The sequence below is a fragment of the Mixophyes fleayi genome, chromosome 3, assembly GCF_038048845.1.
Source record: "Mixophyes fleayi isolate aMixFle1 chromosome 3, aMixFle1.hap1, whole genome shotgun sequence".
Lineage (NCBI taxonomy): Eukaryota > Metazoa > Chordata > Amphibia > Anura > Limnodynastidae > Mixophyes > Mixophyes fleayi.
In genome coordinates, this window is record NC_134404.1 from 54,396,760 (window position 1) to 54,422,241 (window position 25,482).

General features: G+C 39.1%; 1 protein-coding gene across 10 annotated transcripts in view; it reads left to right on the forward strand.

Moving 5' to 3' along the window:
• Window positions 1–25,482, forward strand: part of MYT1L (myelin transcription factor 1 like) — a 409,017-nt gene that overhangs the window by 215,898 nt on the left and 167,637 nt on the right. For 9 of the 10 annotated variants that reach the window (XM_075201506.1, XM_075201505.1, XM_075201512.1 and 6 more), the window contains exons 4-6: window positions 8,631–8,685; window positions 8,870–8,903; window positions 18,598–18,660. The exons of the other annotated variant lie outside the window; for it this stretch is intronic. In XM_075201506.1, the coding sequence (XP_075057607.1) occupies window positions 8,631–8,685; window positions 8,870–8,903; window positions 18,598–18,660 (152 nt within the window). The remainder of the gene's footprint in view (window positions 1–8,630; window positions 8,686–8,869; window positions 8,904–18,597; window positions 18,661–25,482) is intronic. 10 annotated transcript variants of the gene reach the window in all.

Below are 25,482 nucleotides of genomic sequence, written 5' to 3' on the forward strand. Positions count from 1 at the left end.
AACTTTAGACTTGGCTTTGGAATCACAGACTAGAAGACCAAAGCAAAAGTGTATTTCATGATTTGCCAGCATATAGGGATATTTTTTTATAGGTTTTTTGTCTTCAAATTGTTACCCAGACATGTTCAAAAAACAGAAAAAAGGCAAATAATTGCTACAGTATGGTGAAAATGTGACTGTGTAGGAGGAGGCACTCGTTGAGCATGTCTGCTAAATCATTTCCTGACAAGTGATTGACAGGGGAAAGTGTGGATAGACAAGGGTAATTTTTAAACGTAATTTAGAATACATTATTTTAGACATGTAGGGAAGTCATTAAGGAGAGCAAAGCAAAAAGAAAGAGTACATTTGCTCCTGGACAAACCATGATACAATGCAAGGTGTGCAAATTAGTTTATTATTTTGCACATAAGTTAAATACTGGTTGTTCTTTCATCTAGCACACAAATACTTGATAGCTTTATTTTTACACCTAAGTTTGAAGTTGATCTAGGACATGCCCTATCCCAACTATATATATATATATAACACCCTTCAGGAATTTGGCAGATGTCATAAGGGGCTGATACAGGGCGAAACCTTCTCCTACCAATACAGCCCCTGGGCTCCCTACTGGCTTTAGCCCAAGTCATATAGCTGGCCTAATCCTGAGACAATGGGGACAATAAATTAAACTCAAGGGCTAGGCCAGGATGATTAAGTGACATTACCAGTATTAACCCCTTACAAGTGTTTTCAACAAGACCTAGCTCCCGGCTGATCAGGGCTTCAGGGAGGGAAATGCATCTACTGTCCCCTCACCTGAGTTCTGGAACCAGAGCCCACCCGATCTTTACCAATAACCTACATGGTCACTCTTAAGAAAACATATGGGGGACAGTAACGGGCTAGAAACGTGCATGTTGTGGTCCACATTTTGTGAGAAACAAGATGCAGGCTGGTTAAGGTGAAATCAATCCCTTGTTTCATCACACTCTTTAATAAACTGATCTGAGTGTACCAGGGAATGGGCTTTGTTAGCAAATTGCACCATGGAAGCATCAACTGAGTCCTATTAAAAGTTAAAAATATCAGACAACACCTGAGCGGTTGTAAAATTAAAGTCATTTTGCGGAATGGACTTGTGGGCAAGGAACACCCATAAATATAAACTCGTCCTCTCTGCCTTCTAAGCAAGCGAGACCATCTTGCATAAACCTATGTGAGTTTGTGTAACTTGATGCAGGTGGCGGGTATCTACATTGTGGTCACTTTTAAAAAGCCAAAGATGTATCATTTACTGAAATAAAGTAAATGAAAATATGGAAGGTGTCACAAAATGTCCCATCAATCATCCACTATTTTACATAATTACAAAATTGAGATTTCAATTCATAACCTTGCCAAATCTAAAAAGGTATTGATATTGTTGTGGATTAATTCACTGTAATGATAGCAATTATGTTTTATTTTACTTATTTATTTTTTTATACTTTTTAAACAACCTTTATTGGCTGTTCTGATTTGGACTTTGAAAATATTGGGAGGTATGCTAAAGCAATGAGCGAAAATGTTACTAAAGGTGGAAAACCTCCTAATAGGCATTTGATTGTTTGATTTTGTAGTGTATGGCTACTGCAAATGAGCTAAGAGAAACTTAAATCACTAATATGACTTCTGGGTGTTTTTGCTATACAGTAGTATTGACTCTAGGTTAAACGCTTAGGTATGACTTTGTTACAAAGGCTCCATATATTTATTTTTGGGACAGTTTTAGGACTTAGGGCTAGATTTACTAAGCTGTGGGTTGGAAAAAGTGGGGATGTTGCCTATAGCAACCAATCAGATTCTAGCTGTCATTTTGTAGAAGGTACTAAATAAATGAAAGCTAGAATCTGATTGGTTGCTATAGGCAACATCCCCACTTTTTCAAACCCGCAGCTTAGTAAATCTAGCCCTTAGAGTTTTATACTACACTAGAAAGAACAAGCATCAAAATAAAAATAAAAACAATTGTTGTGCAGATCAGTAATCATGGAGGGTTATGAGGAATCGGCTCATGAGATATTGGATAACCCCTGCTGTCTGCTCCTTTCTTCTCCTACATGACATAGGTACAAAGACAGAATCTAGACGATTGGGTTTAGCTCCAGTGAGCCACAGCTACCGTCTCCTTTCAGGCTGTAATCACTGTGCCTTGAAGATCATAAAAGTATTTCAGATGGGTTTTTTTTTTAATGTGGCTGGAGGTACATTGAAGCTCACTATATAGAGTGTAAATGAGGCGGCTTATTATGTAGGAAATCTCCAAATGGAAGCAGTGACTAGCTTATCGTACATTATCAGAGACTTCATGAATGTGAGCTCTGAGTAAATGAGAGCGGCAGTTTAACTCATATTATCTGCGGAATGAGATTTTCGCCTCTGTATAGAATCCTGCAACTTAGTACCTGATGTTGTCATTTTATTTAACACACAGAACCAGGGCTTGTTTTTCATATTTTTGTGATCTCTGTGCCTCTCTATGCGGCACTGGCTAGTGTGTTTTCTTATCTGCTCAGAGACTATACAATGGCCATTCATGACCTCCATGACTGGTGCTTCTGTACATTATTCCATAAGGTGGAGGTAAATTACAAAGTGAATCGCACCAGACAATACCTTGGTTGTGCACTGATGAAACTCATTGGATCACTCAGCGCACTACAAAGTCACCTCCGCAAACTTGAAGCGCTTCTCGATGTGCAGGAAAGCAGAAAAATCTTTTGGAGTTGTAATCGTTACATCGAGGTTCAACCCCCTCCCCCTTCAGTACCACCTATTCCAGATAAATACACTTGTCAGGTTTTCTCCTAAAATACCAATCAGTTTAGCTTTATTTATGGATTAAACATATGATGAGAAGAAAGGGACATTGGGACTGTTTTAATTTTATTATATGTCGTTTCTGTGTGTTTGATGGTTTTTATTACATTGCTCAGAGGGCACCTAGTAATCCCCTGCCAAAAGTCAGAGGTCAGGTCTCATCCTTTTAATCAGACCTGATTAAAAGAGCACAATGCTGGTAGCCCAGGGATTCTCAAACCCAGTCCTCAGGGCTCCCTAACAGTGCAGGTTTTCCATATCTCCTTGCTGGAGCACAGGTGTATTCATTACTGACCGACACACTGTAACAGACCCACAGGTGGTCCTAATTATGTCACATATGATCCAGAAAACCTGCACTGTTGGGGAGCCCTGAAGACTGTGTTTGGGAAACCCTGTGGTAGCCTCTGGGAGCTAAAACCAGCACCACCACAATAGAGTCACCAGTTTTGCACTTGTGGTCTTTCTATCTGTTATAGTGGAAACAAGCCCAGACTGTCTAGCACAGGGGCTAGTCAAGCATATGCACATTTTTACATCAGATGTATTTATTTTTTATGTAATACTTAAAAGAGGTGAGATCCAATCTCTGCTAACTCTGAGCAGGTGCAAAATTGAAGTCTTATAGTGCAAGGAGAATGGCTGGGCACAGCAATCACACCATGCACTCTCTCTATCCCTTTATCTCATTACAATCATCTCACTCTGCACAATATAATCTGGTTCCTGCCCTGCTCCACAAATTGAGGTGTACCCTATTCCCACTATGTGTGTGGATACATTGTTGCAGCCTATCACCACTGATGAGTTTGTATTATATTCTTCTAGACCAGAGGTTCTTAAAGTGTCATCTGTACACAGTATTTTGTGGGCTGAATCAACATCATTGGAGCGATTAAGCTTGGGAGACTGTGTGTAATGTATTCTGAGCATAATCAGTGTCGTCCCAGTTGAGCGTATTGCTTGCTGGAAAAGAAATACCATTCAAAGCACCCGTCTGAGGCGGCATGGAAACACATGCTCTCTGTCCTGGACTGTACATTAAGAACTCATGATCTAAACTTTAATATAAATAATATATTCGTTAAGCCTACAGCAGCATTTTTTAAAGTGTTAGCAGAAAACCGACTTGGAATGTTACAGTCACTCTGCCGCTTTCACCCTACTCCATGTCTTCTTTTAAAAGTTTTGTTCCCACTTATCCATTTAAATCACCTTATTTCTTTCATTTAATTTAATTGGTACACCATTTTTTGCTGTTCATTAAAACACAAGTTCCATACACCAAATATATTGAAATACATATCAAGCACCATACCGCTAGTATTTTATCATAAACTGCATAAAAAGGAAGACACGCAAGAAAGTTCATTACAATGAGCCCCAAACTCCACAAGCCTAGTTAATATACATAATAATTTAGCCTCTGCTGTATATTTTAAGAATAGTAGAAATTACAGAGGAGTCCTGTGACCAGAGTATTTTCAAAACTATTCCACAAAATTTGCACGTTTTGCCAACCGAATTTGACCTTAAATGTCTCCAGTTGTACCCCAACAACACTATGCAGACAAATGAATTGACTTCCATTATCTCAAGTCTATTTAGAAACTATAAATTCTACAAAATGCGAATTTACAAATGTAGGGCATATTGGCATTCTGCAGAATGGCAACACAAATTAGAGACTATACTGTCAGAAAATTGTACATCAAAACAGCCTGACCGCTGCTAAACTCTTTGTTTGAAATTTTGCCACACCTTCGCTGTTCTATATCTGTGAATATATAAGAGTGAGGTCTATACTGTATTACTAATTTTATCTTGTCTATCAATCATATGAGCATATTCAATTGTTGGCGGTTTCCGCCGCGGAAAAAGTATTACTGTTATTACGGTAATACTAGCAGGATTTCAGCTCGCGGCTCCATGAAATCCAGCATGAAAAGTACCGTAATAACGGTATTTACGCGCACTATTACTGTAATGACGGTAATAGTGCGCGGGGCGCGTTACTTTTGGCTGTAGCACCAACAATTGAATATGCCCCATAGAGGCCTGTTTTCTTCAGTCACCTGATAATTCCTTATTGAGCTCTCCTTGCCACCTTGTGTTGCTTGTCAACCAGCTTTTTGGTTGCCAATATATTTTGCTTTGGGCGGTTTGAAGCAGGACAATGTTTGTAGAATAATAATAGAGGCCCTGTTTTCATTTTTTGTGTGTATATTATAGGTAAGCACAGGGGGCCATTACAGATGCCCGCAACCCCCCCCCCCCCCCTCTGCCCCTCCCTGCTTAGACCAGAAACAATGTTTCATATATAGAAAAGGGTTTTCATGGCCATTTACTCCTCTTGATACGTAGACCTTTGTAGAACAGTATATAGTTCTGCACTCGCTGTTTTATATGCATTGAGAAGTTATGCAACAACCAAGCATTCTAAAATACATCTATTGTTGCCAGACTTTACAATCTCGATAAATGGTTGGGAATTTATAGAAGAGGTGTAAGTGCTTCAAGGTACAGTGTGATCCATTTACACAGACCCAGTTGGGAACACAAGGAGACACTGGCAAAGCCACCCAGCTTCTAAAGAGAGGTTTTAGAAAAGAGATAAGTGCCATTGTGACCTATACAGGAAAAGAACTGTAAGGTGGGTGCTGGGAAAAGGGCAGAACATTGCATAATGACAGGGATGAGAATAGAATAATGTATGGCAAAATAATATGTTGTACAGCATGTAGTGTATTATTTATATTTAAAAAAAGTGGTGAATAAATGAAAGACCTTAATTATTATAGAAACTCAATCATCAGGTTTAGTGTGGATAAGCTAGATTGTCTTTAGGTACAGAATGTACAGCATATCATTAATTGTTAGACTTTGCATTGTCTGTGGATTATAAGCTATTGTCTAACTGATAAAGGTGTTTTTAGATCCATTATATCCCCCTTATTTATTAACTTAATCATGGATGTCTAAATCCTATAAAAGAAATATAACAAAGATTTATTTTCTGAATTGATCTTTCTGTTCAGCATTTCTGCTTAAGTGAATAAGACCCTGATAACACACAGTATACGTATAATTCTTTCTCTGCATCCCCTTAAACCGGTGGTAATCGCTTCAACGGTGATTAATAATCCGACCCAGAGAAGACCTACAAAAAAAAAAAACAATTTCAGGAAAAAACGACTGCAATATACACAGACTTACCTGAAAGCCGACTCTGCAGATATCCGATTGCAACAGTAGCCGCTTTAAATTAAAATTCATTCAGGTCGCACTGACGTCAGACAGTACTGCCGGAGAGCTGTCCATTCGGAAGGAGGTCCTGTCAGCCTTCTGCTGCCATGGGATGTCTGCAGAGTTGGTTTTCAGGAAAGTCTGTGTATATTGCAGTCGTTTATTTCTAAAATCGTTTTTTTTTTTGTAGGTCTTCTCTGTGTCTGATTTCTCGTCATCATTGAAGCGTACCCAACCCCGTTAAACAATGCTACCCTAGGCACGGACGTGTCTATGAAGACTGCAAGTAGAGTTTTCTATAAACATTGACTTACAACTTAATACCTTCATAGAAATGTTACATTTGCAACACGGAAACAAAATAATATGGGTTCTGAGAAGAATGCTAGTGGAGACCCCCTGCAATGGGACAGAACACAAGGTACAGGAAGCAGACTCACAAAATTCTCTTCTCAGCAGTTGTTCTTAGGAACATCACGTTCAATTGAAACTGCCCCCTAGTGTGAGATAACGTCAACGCCAGGGGTGCAGGAGTCCCTGTTATATTTACGTAATCCATAAAAAGTACTCCTCTTGCTTCCTTTTAGATGCAAAAACTAGTAACACTGTTTAAATAATATATTCAAGCTCATAGGGAGGCACAGTGGCTTAGTGGTTAGAGCTTCTGCCTCACAGCTCTGGTGAGTTTGATTCCCAACCATGGCATTATCTGTGAGGAGTTTGTGTGTTCTCCGCATGGGTTGCCTCCGGGTACTCCAGTTTCCTCTCACACTCCCAAAAAACATACTGGTAGGTTAATTGGCTGCTATCAAATTGATCCTAGTGTCTCCTCTCTCTCTCTCTCTCTCTCTCTCTCTCTCTCTCTCTCTCTCTCTGTGTTTGTATGTATGTTATGGAATTTAGACTGTCAACTCCAATGGGGCAGGAACTCATGTGAGTTCTCTGTACAGCGCTGCAGAATTAGCAGCGCTATATAAATTGATGATGATGAATATTGTTAAGAGTCTATATTATATAATTATATTATCCACTAGATTATAAACTCTCTCATGAGCAAGGTCTTCCCTACTGTATTTTTACAGCTGAAAAGTCCCCACTTTATGAAGACCCCTTTTCTCCACTGTTCGGTACTGCCAAGTAATGTAGTGCCTTGCAAACCAGCAGGAATAATACCAATAATAATAGAAAATATACATTATTAATAAAAAGATTCCAGTTAAAAAAAATGGGGATTGTTCTTGAAATGTCATGACATCTATAAATGAGGAAAAGGATTAACAGTGCAGGAAACAAGCTAAATCCCCAATTATTTAAGTATAATTGGATATTTAAGGAGAACTACACATGACTGGAAATTCAGTTTTGAATGGAGTTCCAGAACTTAAACATTAATTTAATATATGGGGTCTGGCGGTCCACCCGATCTGGCGAGTTCCCCAAAGTCTGCTGCAATCCAGCGATGACTTTCTTACTCTTGAGGAGAATCCCGGATGGCAGGTGTGGTCAGGTGATCCTCTCTTAGCTCTTGCCCAGGCGAGCTTTTATCATACAGACAGCACGTTATGCATCAATTGCACTCTACCATCGGGTTCTAGGTGAGCATTCCCTGACAACAACAGATATTAGAGATGCCACAGACCCCCTTTCTCACAAGTGCACAGGAGCCACCCATGAGCAATCATGAATCCATCTCCATAGCCAAAATTCTGCATTTGCATACTGTCCGTGGAGATATATCACGCTCTCTCCCAGGTTGGGGGTGTGTATTTTTAGGACATGCATGTGGCACAAGGCACTATGTAAAATGTCCATAGCTGGCACATAGCACGTCTTCTGTAAGATTACTTGACGGAACACAAAGGTCTTTACATAATCAGTCGGAGTTGCTTCGTTCTGCTGCCAATGCATATGAAACAAAGCTGCGGTCTGGACACAACTGCAACTAAGACAGGGGGCACAGCAGAGCAACAAAAATAAATACCTCTGCTTGATGATGTAGATACACAGTTGAAAAGCACATATGGAAACCAAAACAAGATAGTAATATTTTAGTAGAAGGTGCAGGAGGGCACATACTGTACAAGATAGTGAATTAAAGTCATCTGACGGTGGAGAGAAAAGGAAACATAAGCAAGTAATAGAACATCTGTTGAACAAGAGGTGGAGAAATATGTTTGCAACCCCTCATCTAAAAACAATGCAGTACTACGCTGTTTCATATCATGAATCTGGGTTATTTATCAATAAGGTTCCATACCGATAGGAAATGTAATCTTCAGTAGATATCTTGTAGCATTACTCAGTTTAATCAAGTGCCACATATAAAAATCTATATCCATGGTGAATCCAAGCATTGACAACAATGAAAATGTAAAGAATTCATTTGTATTCAATATAATTACTAAGCTTATCACGTCACATAAAGAAATCCTTGTTCTAAAATAGAATTAAAAGATTGTGTGACAGTCTGCAGCAGACAGTGCATTGATAGTCTGTGCATGAAGGATAAGAGCATTCACTGCCTGCTAATCTATTCCCAGATGGAGGTGGATACAGACGAGAAACGGCATCGCACGCGCTCCAAAGGTGTTCGAGGTACGTTCCGTGCTTCACTAAATCACTCAGGGCCTCCACTCAGCAATGACCTTCATCCTGCAAAATCTCTCTTCGCAATTCATTCTGACCCTTACTTTTGCATAACCTTTTGGATAATTTTCTATAGCAGAGGGGTACTTATGATAGATGATAAATTTTTATATATTTTCCATTCTCTCTACAGTTCCTGTGGAACCAGTCATACAAGAGCTGTTCAGGTTAGTGCTCGGAGTGTAAAATGTATCCCATTAGCAATTTAGAAAATTCAGGCATTTTAATGGGCATAATGCACTTTCAAGTTCATCTGTGCCTTGCTCATGCCCTGCTGCATTGATTAAATGAATTCTCTGGAGGCTTGCTAATAAAATAGATTTGGCATCGACTCCTTTCTTTTTCACTCCAGTTATTTGATTTGTGTCTTTCTGTCTTTTTTTGTCCTCCATCTCCCTAATTTACCTTTTAGCATCTAGTGCAGGGTTAGACATCCCTCTAATTACCCTGTCTGTACTGTATCTAATGCAAGGATAGGAATCCCAATAAGTCACCTGTGTTTCTAGTAGAGGAATATCCAACCTTCTTATTCACCTGTATGCATCTAGTAGAGGAATATCCAACCTTTTAATTCACCTGTCTGTATCTAGTATAGAAATATCCAACCTTCTTATTCACCTGTCTGCATCTAGTAGAGGAATATCCATCCTTCTTATTCACCTGTCTGTATCTAGTATAGAAATATCCATCCTTCTTATTCACCTGTCTGCATCTAGTGCAAGTAAAGAAATACACCTAGTTCACCTGTCTGCATCTAGTAGAGGAATATCCATCCTTCTTATTCACCTGTCTGCATCAAGTGCAGGTAAAGGAATCCATCTTGTTCACCTGTCTGCATCTAGTATAGGAATATCCATTCTTCTTATTCACCTGTCTGCATCTAGTGCAAGTAAAGAAATCAATCTTGTTCACCTGTCTGCATCTAGTATAGGAATATCCATCCTTCTTATTCACCTATCTGCATCTAGTATAGGAACATATTCTTCTTATTCACCTGTCTGCATCTAGTGCAGGTAAAGGAATCCATCTAGTTCACCTGTCTGCATCTAGTATATAAATATCCATCCTTCTTATTCACCTATCTGCATCTAGGGCTGGTAAAGGAATACATCTAGTTCACCTATCTGCATGGAGTATCGGAATATCCATCCTTCTAATTCTGTCTGATTCTAGTACAGGTAAAGGATTTCATCTAGTACAGGAATATTCAACCTTTTAATTCTGCATCTGGTGCAGATTACGGAATCCATCTAGTTTACCTATCAACATCTAGTACAGGAGTATCCAACCTTCTCAATCATCTATCTGTACAGTATTGGAATATTCATCCCACCAACTCACTTATCTGCATTTAGTGCAGGTAAATGCATCCATCTAGTTAATTTGTCTGCATAGAAATAGGGAATAAGGATCCATCTGCTCTACCTGTCTGCATCTAGTAGAGGAATATCCATCCTAGTTCTCTGGTCTGTATTTAGTTCAGGAATATCTACCCTTCTTCCACCTTTCTGTTTACAGTAGAGATAGGCGGGCTCGGTTCCTCGAGAACCGAACCCACCCAAACTTTGCCTATCCGAGTACCGAGCCTACTCTCCCGCCCGCTCAAAATCCAAATCGAGGCCGAACGTCATTGTGACGTCGTCGGATCTCGGGGCTCGGTTCTCGCGATACTTGAAGATTATAAATACCCGCCTCCACAGCAATCCATCGCCATTTGACAGAGGGAGAGAGCAGGGTGTAGTCACAGGCTGATTAGAGCAGGGACAGACAATACAATTCTGATTCCAATTGTGCTAACAACAATCGATAGAGAAGAGAGGAGGATAGAGGAGTCTTTTTTTTTCCAATATTTGGCATTCAAAGTGCTTTTTGGGTGTCCCCCATAATTTTGCCTAAATATTTCTGGCTGTCAAAATTACTATCTGTCAGCAGATTTACAAAATATTTTTAGCACTCCCAAGTGCTTTTTGGGGGTCCCCCATTATTTTGCATAAATATTTCTGGCTGTCCAAAGTATTATCTGTCAGCAGATTTAAAAAATTTATTTTTGCACTCCCAACTGCTTTTGGGGTGTCCCCCATAATTGTGCATAAATATTTCTGGCTGTCTAAAGTATTATCTGTCAGCAGATTTAAAAAATAATTTTTACCACTCCCAAGTGCTTTTGGGGTGTCCCCCATTCTTTTGCATTAATATTTCTGGCTATCAAAAGTCATATTTGTCAGCAGTATCTAAAACAATTTGTAGCACTACAAGTGCTTTGGGCTCAGAATGGATTCAAAGCAGTCCACATATGAGCAGAATGAGCAACCAGGTTCTGTCACCAGTCCTGATGGTAGTGTTCCCAGTACGTCATCTGGGCAAGGCGATGTCAAACTACACAGTGTTTCGAAATCAGTCCAAAAAACACACACCTAAAAAAAAAATTCTGTGTTGAAGCGACGAAAAAGAAGTGTAACTGAGGAAAAGTTAATCGCCGATAAAAAAAAATATTGCCAACATGCCATTCTACACATGCAGTGGCAAAGAGAGAATGAGGCCTTCACCTTTCTGTATTAGTGGCAGATCCAAAAAAGTTACCGAGCCTACAATTGGTGCACAACTACTGTTACGCATCAAAGCCGAGCTGCAAGATAACAGTAAGGCATTAGAGGATAATGTTTGCTCTGATTCACAAATGACACCAATCCCTTTGGAGAGTCCATCCAACAGTGGTTTGTCTAATCGTGAGCATTCTGTTAGTGTACCCATAAAGAAGGGCCCATTCAGCAGTTCTGCTGATGTGTGCCTTAACAGCCCGAGTGTAGTCGGTGATACACAAATTGAGGATGCCACTTTGGAATTAGAAGAGGATGAGGGGGAGATTTGTGTAGGCAACGAGGGCGTTAATGAGGATGTTGATGAGGATGAGGTTGTTTGTGTAAGTCCTGCACCAGTGGCAGCAGTTCTGGCACGTGACAAGAAAAAGGCCATTGTCATGCCTGGCCATAAAACAAAAAAATCCACTTCTTATGTGTGGAATTATTTCTACCCAAATCCAGACAACAATTGTATAGCCATTTGTAGTGTATGTCAAGCCACAGTCAGTCGAGGGAGGGAACTTAACCATCTTGGAACCTCGTCTATGTTACGCCATTTGACGAGAGTTCATGGCAAAGTGTTGGGAAAAGCTGAAAGTTCTTCCAAAAAAATTACAAGCACTCCATCATCAACTAGGACCCTCCGGTCACCGACATCCCGACGGCTACAAAATACACCCACCACACCATCCTCATCAATATCCTCAGTAGCGCTCAGAGTTAGACCGGCATCACACTTATTAAGGCTGGATGACTCCTGCTCTATTATTGATTCCTCTGAAGAAAGCGTTAGTCCTACTGCTGCTGCTGGGGGTAATTCATCAGCCCAGAGGCTGGTCAAGAAAATGAGCAGTCCTACATTTCAGCAATTAACTGTGAAACAATCCTTTGCTAGAGGAGCAAATATGACAGCAGTCACCCAGTCGCCAAGCGAATCACAGACGCCATGGCTGCAATGTTAGTGTTAGATTTGTGTCCAATCTCCACAATAAACGCAGCTGGTTTTTCACAGTTAATTGAGGTTTTGTGTCCGCGTTACAGAATTTCATCACGACACCATTTCTCCCGTAAAGCAATTCAACAACTATACCAAAAAGTGTGTAAAAATGTAGAGATTGTGCTGAAAAATGCCATTCTGCCCACTGTCCACTTAACCACAGATATGTGGACAAGTGGAAGTGGCCAAACCAAAGACTATATGACTGTGACAGCCCACTGGGTTGGTCATTCACCTTCACCAGCAGAAACAGTAGCAGCGTGTACACCACTACATAACATTTGTCACAGGCAGGCCACTCTTTGTATTACCGGCTTCACTAACAAGCATACAGCTGACAATTTGTTATGCAAACTAAGAGATGTGATTGATACATGGCTTATACCACTTGGACTCTCCCCAGTATATGTCATTTCTGATAACGCCAACAATATAGTGCGAGCATTACAGCTGGGTGATTTCCAGCACATTCCCAGTTTTGCTCACACCATCAACTTGGTGGTGCAGAGCTTCCTACGAAATAACCGTGAGGTGCAGGAGATGCTTTCGGTGGCCCGTAAAATTTCAGGCCATTTCAGGCATTCAGCCACAGCATGTAGGAGATTACAGCAGCTCCAAGAGCAGTTTAACTTGCCCTGCCACCAACTTAAGCAAGAGGTGGTAACTAGGTGGAATTCCACCCTGTACATGCTTCAGAGGATGGAGGAACAGCGCAAAGCCATCCAAGCATATTGCACAAGCCATGACATTGGGAAAGGAGGGGGGATGTATTTTACTCTTGCACAGTGGGGAATCCTTTCAGTGCTGTGCAAGGTGCTGAAACCATTTGAAGTTGTGATGTGTGAGGTGAGAGCAGACTCTGCTAGTTTGAGCTAAGTCATTCCTTCAATTAGACTATTGGAAAAGCAGCTTGAGAAACTGAAGGAGGAGCTGAAAGCAAGCAATTCAGGAAAGTATGTTGGCCTTGTCGATCAAGTACTTCATTCGCTTCAGAATGATCCTTAAGTTATTAAGATCTTGAACTCGGATCAGTACGTTTTGGCCACTGTGCTTGATCCAAGGTTTAAGACCTACATTGAGTCTTTACTTGTAAATGAGCGAAATGTGAAATTTTGCAAGGACCTATTGCTCAGCAAGTTGGCCGCTGAACTGGGCCTCGGCTTGACGACGTGTCCTCCTTCACTTTCTCAAGCTGCTGCTGCTCGTAAAAAATTAAATTTCCCAAAAAGAAGCAGGGAAGACGCAGGGGGCAGACCAGAACAATTTAACATCTGGGCTGGTTTGAAGGATTTTTCAAAAAAATGTGTGACCTTGCCCATAACTCCATCCAATACGAGTATAAACATGCAAAGGATGGTGGAGGATTTTTTTCAAGAGGTAATTGATATGGAAATGTCAGGCAGTCCCTTTCCTTACTGGGAGGAAAAGCAGGCCATTTGGAAACCCATGTACAAACTTGCTTTGCAATACCTAAGCTGCCCACCCTCCAGTGTGTACTCTAAACGAGAATTCAGTACAACCGGGAACTTAGTCAGTGATCGCCGTCGAAGGTTACTTCCAAAAAATGTGGAGAAAATGATGTTTATAAAAATGAACTACATCTTCCACGAGGAAGGCCTTCACCATCAAAGACATCCAAGCACTGACTGTTCTCTAATAGCGGATTCAAGCGGCGATGGATTGATAGTCTGTGATGATGATGTACACACTGAGGAGGGTGAGGATGAAGATCCAGATGATGACGATAACATCTTTTTAAAACTTTCTATTTATGTCTAGGGTGCAATCTACCCCCAAAGAGGAAAGGGACTTGGGGCATTTCCATATCACGTACCGTCTCGAAAGGCTGCTGTTTGGGCAATTTATCCTTAAGGGTAGGGTGTCATACACACAGTGACCCCAAAATGGCTTTCTCCATTTCAATTAATATTGGACAGTCTATAACGGCTGAATTTTTTTGTATTTTCGAAAAGTGGAGGGGGGTCTATAGAGACAGAAACCAAACTGGCTTTCTCCATTTCAATTAATATTGTACAGTCTATAACGGCTGAATGTTTTTGTATTTTTGACAAGTGGAGGGGGGCCTATAGAGACAGAAAGCAAACTGCCTTTGTCCATTTCTTTACATATTTAACTATAAGTGTAGGGTGTAATATACATCCAAAGACGATGGCTGCATTGCCAATATGCATAGATGGAGAGGAAGACAATCTGGTTTGTGTGTAGAATTAATGAAGGCCTACCTACCAGGAATTAAACTTTTTTTTTTGAAAATTTATTAGCTTTACAATTACAATACTTATCCAAGAAACAGGTGGAGCACTAAATATGGTTATTTTAGGCCCAAAAACATTGATTTTCTAACAAAATAGCAAAACAAAACCAAACAAAACCAAAACCAAAACACGCAATTGCGGTTTTGCAAAACCAAAACCAAAACCAAAACATGACGCTAATCCAGATCCAGAACCGAATACAAAACCAAAACACGGGGGTCAGTGACCATCTCTAGTTTACAGCAGAAATAGGCATCCATCTAATTTACCTGTCTGCAACCTAATGCAGGTATAAATATACCTCTAATGTACCTCTTTACATCCAAGTCACCTGTGTGAATCCAGTACAGAAATATCCAATAATTTCACGCTTATGAATATAGTGTAGGTAAAGGCATCCATCTACTTTACCTGCATTTATCTAGTGCAGGAATAGGCATCCAATATACCACTCTGTATATAGTGGAGCATCTATATATATATATATATATATATATATATATATATATATAGTGCAGGAACAGTCATCCATCCAATATTCCTGTCTGCATATAGTGCAGATTAGGCATTCATTCAGTATATATATATATATATATATATATATATATATATATATATATATATATATATATATAAATATATATATATAAATCCATTATCCATCTAATGTACCTGTCTGCAATATCTACTATATAAATGCCTAGTGGCGTGTGTGGAAAAAAAAAACCCAAGCGGCAGCGCCACCTGCTGGGCAGAGTTATACACTGACCTATATATTTCTTGAAGGAGAAGTGACAGTTGGGAGTGGTTGGTGGTTGCCGGGGGTAACAGTGGGGAGTTTTTAACAGCTTAAGTAGCTTGATGAAGGATGTGGCGATGAAGATGAAGGATGAGGTGATGGAGAAAAATGATGAGGTGGTGACATGTGGACAAAACCACGTTAAAAAAGCGCGCTTGCGTCGGGAAGTAACGCTCTTCCCCTGAGGAGGCCTGGGCTAGGCCCAAATGCATGACAAGAACCTTTTTAACACCTTAAGTAGCTTGATTTGACTAGAATGCATGAGTATCATGCACGGGTTAACTTGTATATATATATATATATTAACTTGTATATATATATATATATATATATATATATATATATATAGTGCTGAAATAGGCATCAATCTTATATACCTGTCCGTAATATGCATGTAGAGCAGGAATATGTATCCATCTAATTTACCTGTCTGCATATTGTGCAGTTAATCTAATTTATCTGTCTACCTCTACTGCAGTATATGGCCTCTCAAATTTATCTGCCCACATATAATACAGGAATAGGTATCAACCTAAATCACCTGAAGTTGCAGTATGGAATTTAGAAGCAGCGGTATTAAAAATGTAGTGGGAACGTAGGTAAATGGAATTTGATAGTTTTACTATGAAGGCAGTAGGAGAAGTGGCAGTATGGCTTACCATCATATACACCCCCACATCAACCACTGTAAATATATACTGTGTATATGTATATATATATATATATATTTCAGAAGTAGGCATCCATCTAATTCACATGTCTGCATCTAGTGCAGGGATAGAAATTCATATAACTCATCTGTCTGCTTCTATGCAATGTTTTGCATCTTTCTAATTAACCTATCCACATCTAGAACCAGGACAGGTGACTCTATTGTTCAAACAACCAGCAGTAGAAACCACCGGGCCTAGTGCACTGGAGATCATGCATGCATATGATCCTGACCCATGAATTACAATGCTGCTTCTCTGAAAAATAAAAGCTTGCAGGTACTGGGATCAATGATCCCAATGCTTTCAGAGGAGTTAACTTATATCATATTCTGTTTGTAAGGTATGAGATGTATTTTAATATGGTAATTTTAACAAGCCCTAATGAATAGGTATACCTCTAATTCATTTGTCTGAATCTAGTGTGGGGATATATATCCCTCTAACTCATGTATCTGAATCTAGTGTAGTAATATGTATCCCTCTAGCTCTCCTGTCTGAATCCAATGTCTAGTGCGCGGATATGTCTCCCTCTAATTCACCTGCCTGTATCTAGTGTAGTAATATGTATCCCTCTAGATCTCCTGTCTGTATCTAGTGTCTAGTGTGCGGATATGTCTCCCTCTAATTCACCTGCCTGTATCTAGTGTTGTGATATGTATCCCTCTAGTTCTCCTGTTTGAATCTAGTGTCTAGTGTGCGGATATGTCTCCCTCTAATTCACCTGCCTGTATCTAGTGTTGTGATATGTATCCCTCTAGTTCTCCTGTCTGTATCTAGTGTCTAGTGTGTGGATATGTCTCCCTCTAATTCACCTGTCTGTATCTAGTGTGGTGATATGTATCCCTCTAGTTCTCCTGTCTGTATCTAGTGTCTAGTGTGCGGATATGTCTCCCTCTAATTCACCTGTCTGTATCTAGTGTGGAGGTATGTATCCCTCTAGTTCTCTTGTCTGTATCTAGCGTATGGATATGTATCCCTCTAATTCATGTATCTGAATGTAGTGTGGGATATGTATCCCTCTAATTCATGTATCTGAATATAGTGTGGGGATATGTATCCCTCTAATTATCCTGTCTGAACCTAGTGCGTGAATAAGTATCCCTCTACTTCACCTGTCTGTATCTAGTGTGTAAATATGTATCCCCCTATTTCACCTTCCTGTATCTAGTGTACGGCTATGTATCCCTCTAATTCATGTATCTGAATATAGTGTAGGGATATGTATCCTTCTAGTTATCCTGTCTAATTCTAGTGTAGGGATATGTAGCCTTCTAGTTATCCTGTCTAATTCTAGTGTGGGGATATGTAACCATCTAATTAATGTATCTAAATCTAGTGTGAGGATATGTATCCCTCTAGTTATCCTATCTGTATCTAACATGTGTATATGTATCCCTGTAATTTATCAGTCTGTATTTAGTGTGTGTGTATAAGTCTCCTGTCTGTATCTAGTGCGGGGATATGTATCTCTATTATTTACCTGTCTGTATCTAGTGTGCAGATATATATGCTACTAATTCACCTGTGTAGCTTGTGAGGGGACATGTATCCCTCTAGTTCACTTGTCTATATCTAGTGTGGGGATATGTATCCCTTTAATTCACTGGGCTATACCTATTTTGGAGATATGTATCCCTCTAGCCTACCCATCTGAATCTAGTGTAGGGATATGTATCTCTCTAGGTCACCTGTCTATATCTAGTGTGGGGCTATGTATCCCTCTAATTCACCTGTCTGTATGTAGTGTGGAGTTATGTATCTCTCTAGGTTTCCTGTCTATATCTAGTGTGTGGGTATGCATCCTTTTATTAGCGTCTTATCAATAAAGGGCTCATTTTAAATATGGGGTGTTGAAGGGTTGACATCCCTAATCCGTGACCAATGGGGCCGGCCATAATCTATCCTAGATTTATAATAAGTAATTATTTGAGACTTGGTACCATTTGTACAATAAATTCCTGCCTCTCTCTAATTCACCTATTTGCAGTATTGTATAGAAAGACTACATCTGAATTACCAGAGGATCCTCAGTTGGAACCTAAGACTACAGCATGCTTCATTCATATCCAACATCACAAAATTGTTAACCACATATCACCATATTATAGACTATTTTGTATTAATGGTATAAAATGTGTGTGTTGCATGACAAAATCTACTTTCGGCTCTACAGTGCCCACAGTTATCAGGAATCTCCATCACTCTAATCACCTGGCTGCAGTGAGTTCAGGGATAGGAAATCCACCTTATTCACCTGTTTGCATAATAATGCATGGAGCAGGAAAATACATCCCTGTAATTCACATATAGGCATCTGTTGGAAGACTATGCATCCTTCTAATGCATCTATTGCAGGGATAGTCAACTCGGGATTTTTCCGTTTTGTTGAACCATGAGGCCCAGCATGTCCAGCCAAACTCTGATTGTTTAATCCTGGTCTATTCTTTTATATAAGCAGTGCACCGACCATTTTTTATCCCTTGTTCCTTTTCTACAGCTGTCCTACTCCTGGTTGCGATGGGAGTGGCCATGTTAGTGGTAAATATGCAAGACATAGAAGGTAATTATAACATCTGTATCACATTTCAAGACTGATGTACTTTTTTTTTTAAAAGTGATACCAGTCCATTGGTGTATTTTGCATGCATTTTGTACTCTGAATGTGATTTACCATAAATTATACCTACAGTATATGACAGTGATGGCTAACCTGTGACACTCCAGGTGTTGTGAAACTACAATCCCCAGCATGCTTTGCCAGTAGATAACTAGCTGATAGCTGGCAGAGCATGCTGGGACTTGTAGTTTCACAACACCTGGAGTGTCACAGGTTAGACATCACTGGTATATGAGGATGGGATAATTGATATATCTTAGAGTATACTGCTTTATGCACTGTCACATATTTTTGTATTGTGTATCTCCTACTGGTCAGATGATCTGGTAAATATGAAGCTATCCATATATAATATACTGAAGTAAGTGTGCGTAATATGTATATGTATGCATGTATGCATAATGTATTTGGCTCAAGTTGCTGACAAGTTAAAATGTCTTAATACAATTCTGACTGGAGAGATAATGTGATAGAGTAGACTGTGATCTGTTATGTTGAGGTAATGTAATGAAGAGGAAACAAATGCACATAAATGCATATCACGGAGTAACGGCAATATGAAATGCTTTGTATTACAACAAACATCTGATGACAAAACAGATATTTTCAATAATGTTATGGTTATTATACAGAGACAGTCACAGCTTTATTAAAAGTATCCAAGCATAGTGGTAGTATTTTTTAAAGGCTTAGGGGAAAATTGACTAAACGGCGGGTTCGAAAAAGTGGAGATGTTGCCTATAGCAACCAATCAGATTCTAGCTGTCATTTTGTAGAATGTACTAAATAAATGATAACTAGCATCTGATTGGTTGCTATAGGCAACATGTCCACTTTTTCAAATCCGCAATTTGATAAATTGATCCCTTAGGCTTAGCTTAGTCTTTGATAAGTTATCCGTTTGTAAATAATAAACCACAGTTATGGGTTTGTAAGCCTATAAAGTTTATGAGATTGTGTGGTATCTTGTATTATCCTCTTTGCTATACATGTATGAGTTTATTAGAGGTGAGTATTTAAAATACGATAAAATGCGAATTATGTGTTATATTGATGTTGAGGGCTGTATGGCCATCTGGAATGTACTCTTTGGTCAGCTAGACTGGTTTTAGTCTAAAAAAAATAAAGAATGGGACCATTCAGCTTCCTCTAACCTTTATACCGATTTTATTCAGCTACCATTGCATCTTAATCATGATGGATTATGTGACTGTATTGTAAAGGGAAATTATCAACATTTTCAAGACTTGTTTTTTTTTTCTATTTATCTGTTATAAACTATTACATACCGGTGCAGAACTTTGCCAGGTCCATTATGGAATCAAGGGTCCTATTTAGCAATATGCAGCGATCAGGCTGATTTTCGCAACAGAAATTTAGAAATCTATTACTGAAACATCACCAGGGCAACAACAGTCAGCTGCTTTGGTGATATGAGCCTGTCTCAGTGCCAGTCTCATGGGATATGTACATGTGCGACCCAGCCTTCAGCTTCACTTATTAAACATAAGACATAAATAAATAAATAGTTAAAAATAGTGTTTACATATATATATATATATATATATATATATATATATATGTGTAACTCATACTGTGTATATATATATATATATATATATATATATATATATATATAAAAATATATATTAAACATTTTACAAATAGAAAGAATTCTCTATTCAAACAATAAAGCATCAGTCCGGTGATGGTGATAACAGAACAAGGTTCGGAGTGGTAACCGTACCGCGGCAATCCTTATTAAGTAGGCTTCCCCATGCTTTACAGGTCATAAATACCAGTTTTTGCTTTTCGTCCTTTGCTAAATAGCCCCCTTAGAACCATAGAATGTTTTTGGCTGATCTGTCCGGTAAATGTAATATGTCTATTGGAATGCCGATATCACTTTGTGTGTATGTGCGTTTAGTTTTGTTTGCCCCATATGTTTTTGAATTTTTGTTTTGTTTACAGTATAAGTTACCACTATTGGGTGAAATTCTTACGGTATCTATCAATTTTCATTGACAATTTAAAGTATGTATTCTTGATACTGTATGTTTGACTACTTCTATAACATAATTCTTTCTTTTCATATCTTGATGTCTTCCCTATATGTTGTGCCAATTACTATATTCTTGTAATCCTCTTTCTCCATTCCATTGAGGAATGGAGAAAGCTGTTTGTCAGTAATGAACCCGAATAGGCTCTAGTACCAAAAAGTGCTAAAATTGCTTTCATCGATCTGAACATTCTTCTTGTTAGTTCTTTGTAGGTACTGTGCTAGATATGAGCATACTTCCCTAATTTTAACAGTTGAGACTAAGCTGACACAGCAGCCAACGCATTTTTCCACAGCTACAAAATGCCGACTCATTTCACCACTGTTCTCTAATATTTACAGTGAGAGGTTGAAAAGCTTTAGGACAAACCTAGGGCCAAGTCGCTACATATTGTACACTTCCACTACTAGGAAGGTGACTTTGGTATTACTCTGGCTCTGTGTGTCTGAGGACCATGGGGGCCTTTCAATGACCGATGTACTTCGGACCTAATGATATCTATAGCAAATAGTCATTGGGTATTGTATGGAAATGCTGCTTATTATTGTATATACGCAAAGGACTTTAATATGTGGAGAATATCACGTCAACAGAGGTCTTTGTGTATTTTATGAACTGAGTATGAGACTACCAACTGTATTTTATGGCTTGGGGTTAGCTAGGGAAACAAATCCTATTGGTGCTTGTATAGGTTGACTTGAAGTTTCCCATGGATGGATTAAAGTCTGCAGAGATTCAGTACTGTTTAGAATATTTCCTATAGATGGACACTGTGTTGCTCATGTCATTGAGTAAAGCACTGGTCTAAGACAATACAGATTGTAGTTCTACGGAACAGAGCGTACATTTCAGCAGATCAGTAGCTATTTCTCTATAATGTATCTGTTGTACTCTATACCTGCAATATTTCTGTTGAATATAGTGTACTTGTACCATACACATTGAGTCAATATGGAGCAGAATGATGAGGAGGTGCAGTACATACTGTTATTCTCCTATGCTCTACATGCCTCCATTCCACATCTTCAAAGACCATTTGAGCAGATGACATTATGCAAATCTTTGTTCCATGACTTTCCGAAAAGTTAAACCCTTCTTTGGAAGTCATTCTTATCATATTTGAACCACTTATTTAATGAATTCGATCTTTTCCTTTTAGTAATAAAATATTGCTCATCTGACAATCGCTCATGACTGTGAAGGCAAAATAGGGTCTTTATTTTATTTTATTTTTAGTTGAGTTGCCATGACATTGGTCTCCAGTAAGATTTTGTCTCGACTGAGCCATAGGCATCATATGGAAAGAAGTGGTTGAGTTCCCATTATCGCTAACCTTGATGCATCGTCTGAACTCCTTCAAGACAATATTGTTCCCAAAACATAGTAAAAGTTTTGCATTCTGCATTTATGTCCCAAATTTTCACACGTACAGCCAATTTTGGCCATCATAAAAATTAAAAATCTGCCAAAGTCAATGACATCTCACCATGACCATGATAATCCATTCGTGTTTCCAATAACAAAAAGAGCAACAATATACAACAGGCTCCTGAGATCACAAAGAAAAGAAGAAACAACTTGTTCTACTGTTCCTCAGCATGTCCATCCACATACGTAAATGTTAATGGTAAGAAATATGGAGCTTGTACGATTACAGGTGCAGGAGTTGAGATGAAGAATTGGACTTTGTTTTGCGTATTATTAACATTGTGCTTTAGACCTCTAATTAAACTGTACATATTCACTAAACACAGAAGAGCCAGTCAATATTTACGTCAATGCAGCCTATCAGGTCACTAGGGACCAATGACATCCTTCAATCACAAAGTGATGTCACTAATTCCAAGTGATTTAATTGGCTGTTTTTCTATGTTAATGTCTTCAGCCTACAATATGGCGGCCATCACTGTGTCTAGGTGAGGAGTAAACTATAAATAAAAAAGCAACATGGTAAACAGGTTCAGTCAGTGGATGTATTTCAAATATATAAATATTGTTTCATATAGTTTTCCCTCTTTTCTTTTGAAGTGCCTCTTGTCTGGCTCTGATGTAAAAATATTTCTGGATGAAGTTGGCTACCAAAAGTGTGTATGGGACTCCCTGAAGTCAGCCTCTTTGTTTATTGGGAGTTTTAGTACTTTGCTATGTTTGTACCGTAAGAAACAGCATTTTTAGTTAAATTGCATACAAAAATGGCCCAGGTTTGTGGACCTGTTTATACTCGTCTTGTGTCCCTCTTTGACATATTATCATCAGGAATGTACTTATCATATAGGGAAACTAGGTATATTTCCAGTGCACTACAATTCAGGGGTAGCATAAAAATAATTTTATTTATGTATTTATTTTCGATAATTGTTTTTCGCCACATATTTGTCACTGTGAAAATAATGAAGGCATGTGTGTTGGATAGGGGGGCACGACAAGCATGTGAAGATCCCAATGACTAATTTTAGGAATATTTCCTACCAATACCTAGAGTAGTGTTACCTTTAACTACAGTCCTAATTATCAGGAGTGGATTAAAGCTAGACTAGACCAGAGGCCCCTGGGAATGTGATAAAAGAATATATAGAAAGGATGTGTAAACACTTCTATTGTACCTTGCACTGTGGGGGGTGGGAGATAAGATGCTGTGAATTTTTTGCTCTCTTTCCAGAATCGGAAATTAGGCTGCAGCATATGAGTACAATCACGCCTAAGCAGCAGCTTATAAAATTAAGGTAATTAATGGAGCAATTACAGTGTACAGAAGCAGTAAAAATAGAAACCTTCCTTGTGCAATTCCTTGTATAGAAAAAAAACGCAATCGGCAAAACATAGTTAAAGGCTTGAGAAGTTACACATAGCTTATCTGAAAATACGGCAAATGAAATTTATGAGGGCAAACGTTATTGTCGAGCCGAGGGATGGAAGCAGAGAGCGATGATGCCTACAAGCGCAGTCATAACGAGAGCTACCAAAATTGCTAGCAACCTCTTGTTTGGCTGTGCTCTCATTATCTCTGACCCATTATCCGAGCAGACTGTTTTAGGCTACGGTGTCACAATTTATTTTTGTTATCTGTATAATGTCGTATGGTGTTAATAAAATCCAGTGTTAAGAAGGACAATATAGTCCAGAGCTGCTAGAAATCTGGGAGGTCATTGTAACCTGAGCAAAAAAAAAGCATTTTTGCTGGCAAAAATACTGCTCTTGCTGGCAACAACCTACGCCAGCAGTATGCTTGGCCGTCTTTCAGTTGCAATAGCTTCCCCAGGCTTTTGAAGTATTGCGGAAGTTATCATAACGCTGTAGTACCTGTCCTGGTATTCTGACGGTTTAAAGGTTTTTAAATATTTTTTGAATATTTTTTTTATCTATTTTAACCTATTTTCTATAAGTGACACTACATGCCCAAATCTGAGCTTTCAAGCCAGCTCAGGCGTGTGCACATCTGCAGAGACTCCCCTGGCATCGCTTTGGGTTAGTGTCACCGTCCGGGGCAGCTGATATCATTCAGCTACCGCTGTGATATATTTGCAGTCATTTTCTATTGTGACAATAAAAAGTCCTACTTATTGGTGGAGTAAGGGGCCTATTGATATGAGCCCCATAGAGCAGGGCCATCTTTTCCATTGGGCACGATGGGCAGGTGCCCAGGGGCCCCACGGACAAGGGGGCCCCATAGGCACGGCTCTTAATTAGAATAAATAATCTTGGAAAAAAAAAACCCTGCAAAAAAAACCTTCAAGGGTCACTGAGCAAGTACATCTATCTATCTTTATCTCTATATATCTATATCTGTATCTCTATACATCTATATCTATCTATGTATATATAGATATATATATATATGTAGGGGCCCCGGTGCACTGCTTTGCCCAGGGGCCCATAATGTTGTTAAGATGGCCCTGCCATAGAGTGCAGAGAACATTAATAAACAGTTATTTACCCTGCTTCCAGCATATAGGTTGAGATTCAGTTCAGCGGGATGTATCTACGGAGCAGTCCGCACAGACACGTTGCGCCGATGTTGAGAACGGAATCTCCGCTTATTTTTCCTCCTGTCCCACAATAGTGCTCAGAAAAATGAATGGAGATTCCTTACCGTAATCGAGACAATGGTGGCACTTCGCTCCTAATTGAATCTTTCCCGTAGGGTAGATTGACATATTCTACAGTATTGTGTGGTCATTCAACCGTTAGGCAGAAATCCTACAGCTTTAAATCACTTGAAAATATGAGCCTATTATTGACATTTTTTTTGCACCTTTAAATTAACCACCCCTGTTTGTCTCTTCTGTGAGTTGGATTTTGCCCAGAGTGACTTCAGTGATGAGTATGGGGGAATCCAATGTCCTTGTACGTACTGTAATACAGGTGAATGTGTATGTGTAAATACATTGTGAATTTATTACAGGGGGTCAAAAAATGTTTATCATGTAAATGTAATATTAGTTTCTCTTACGTTTCTCCCTCATATAATGTGTTGTTTATAAACAAATGACAATTTAAGAAGCTTTAAGGTCATTTATGAAGCATACAAGGACATCTCTGTGGCACAAATGCAGCTTTTGACCGCCATGCGTCTTGATTTGTGGAGCAGTACCTGGATTTCTGCTGGGCGGATAGGTTTGTAAACTGGAAAGCCCTGCTGGCCCCATATAAATAAATACTAATAATAATACATAATAGGTTTGCGGATTAAGATGAAAGTGTTTGT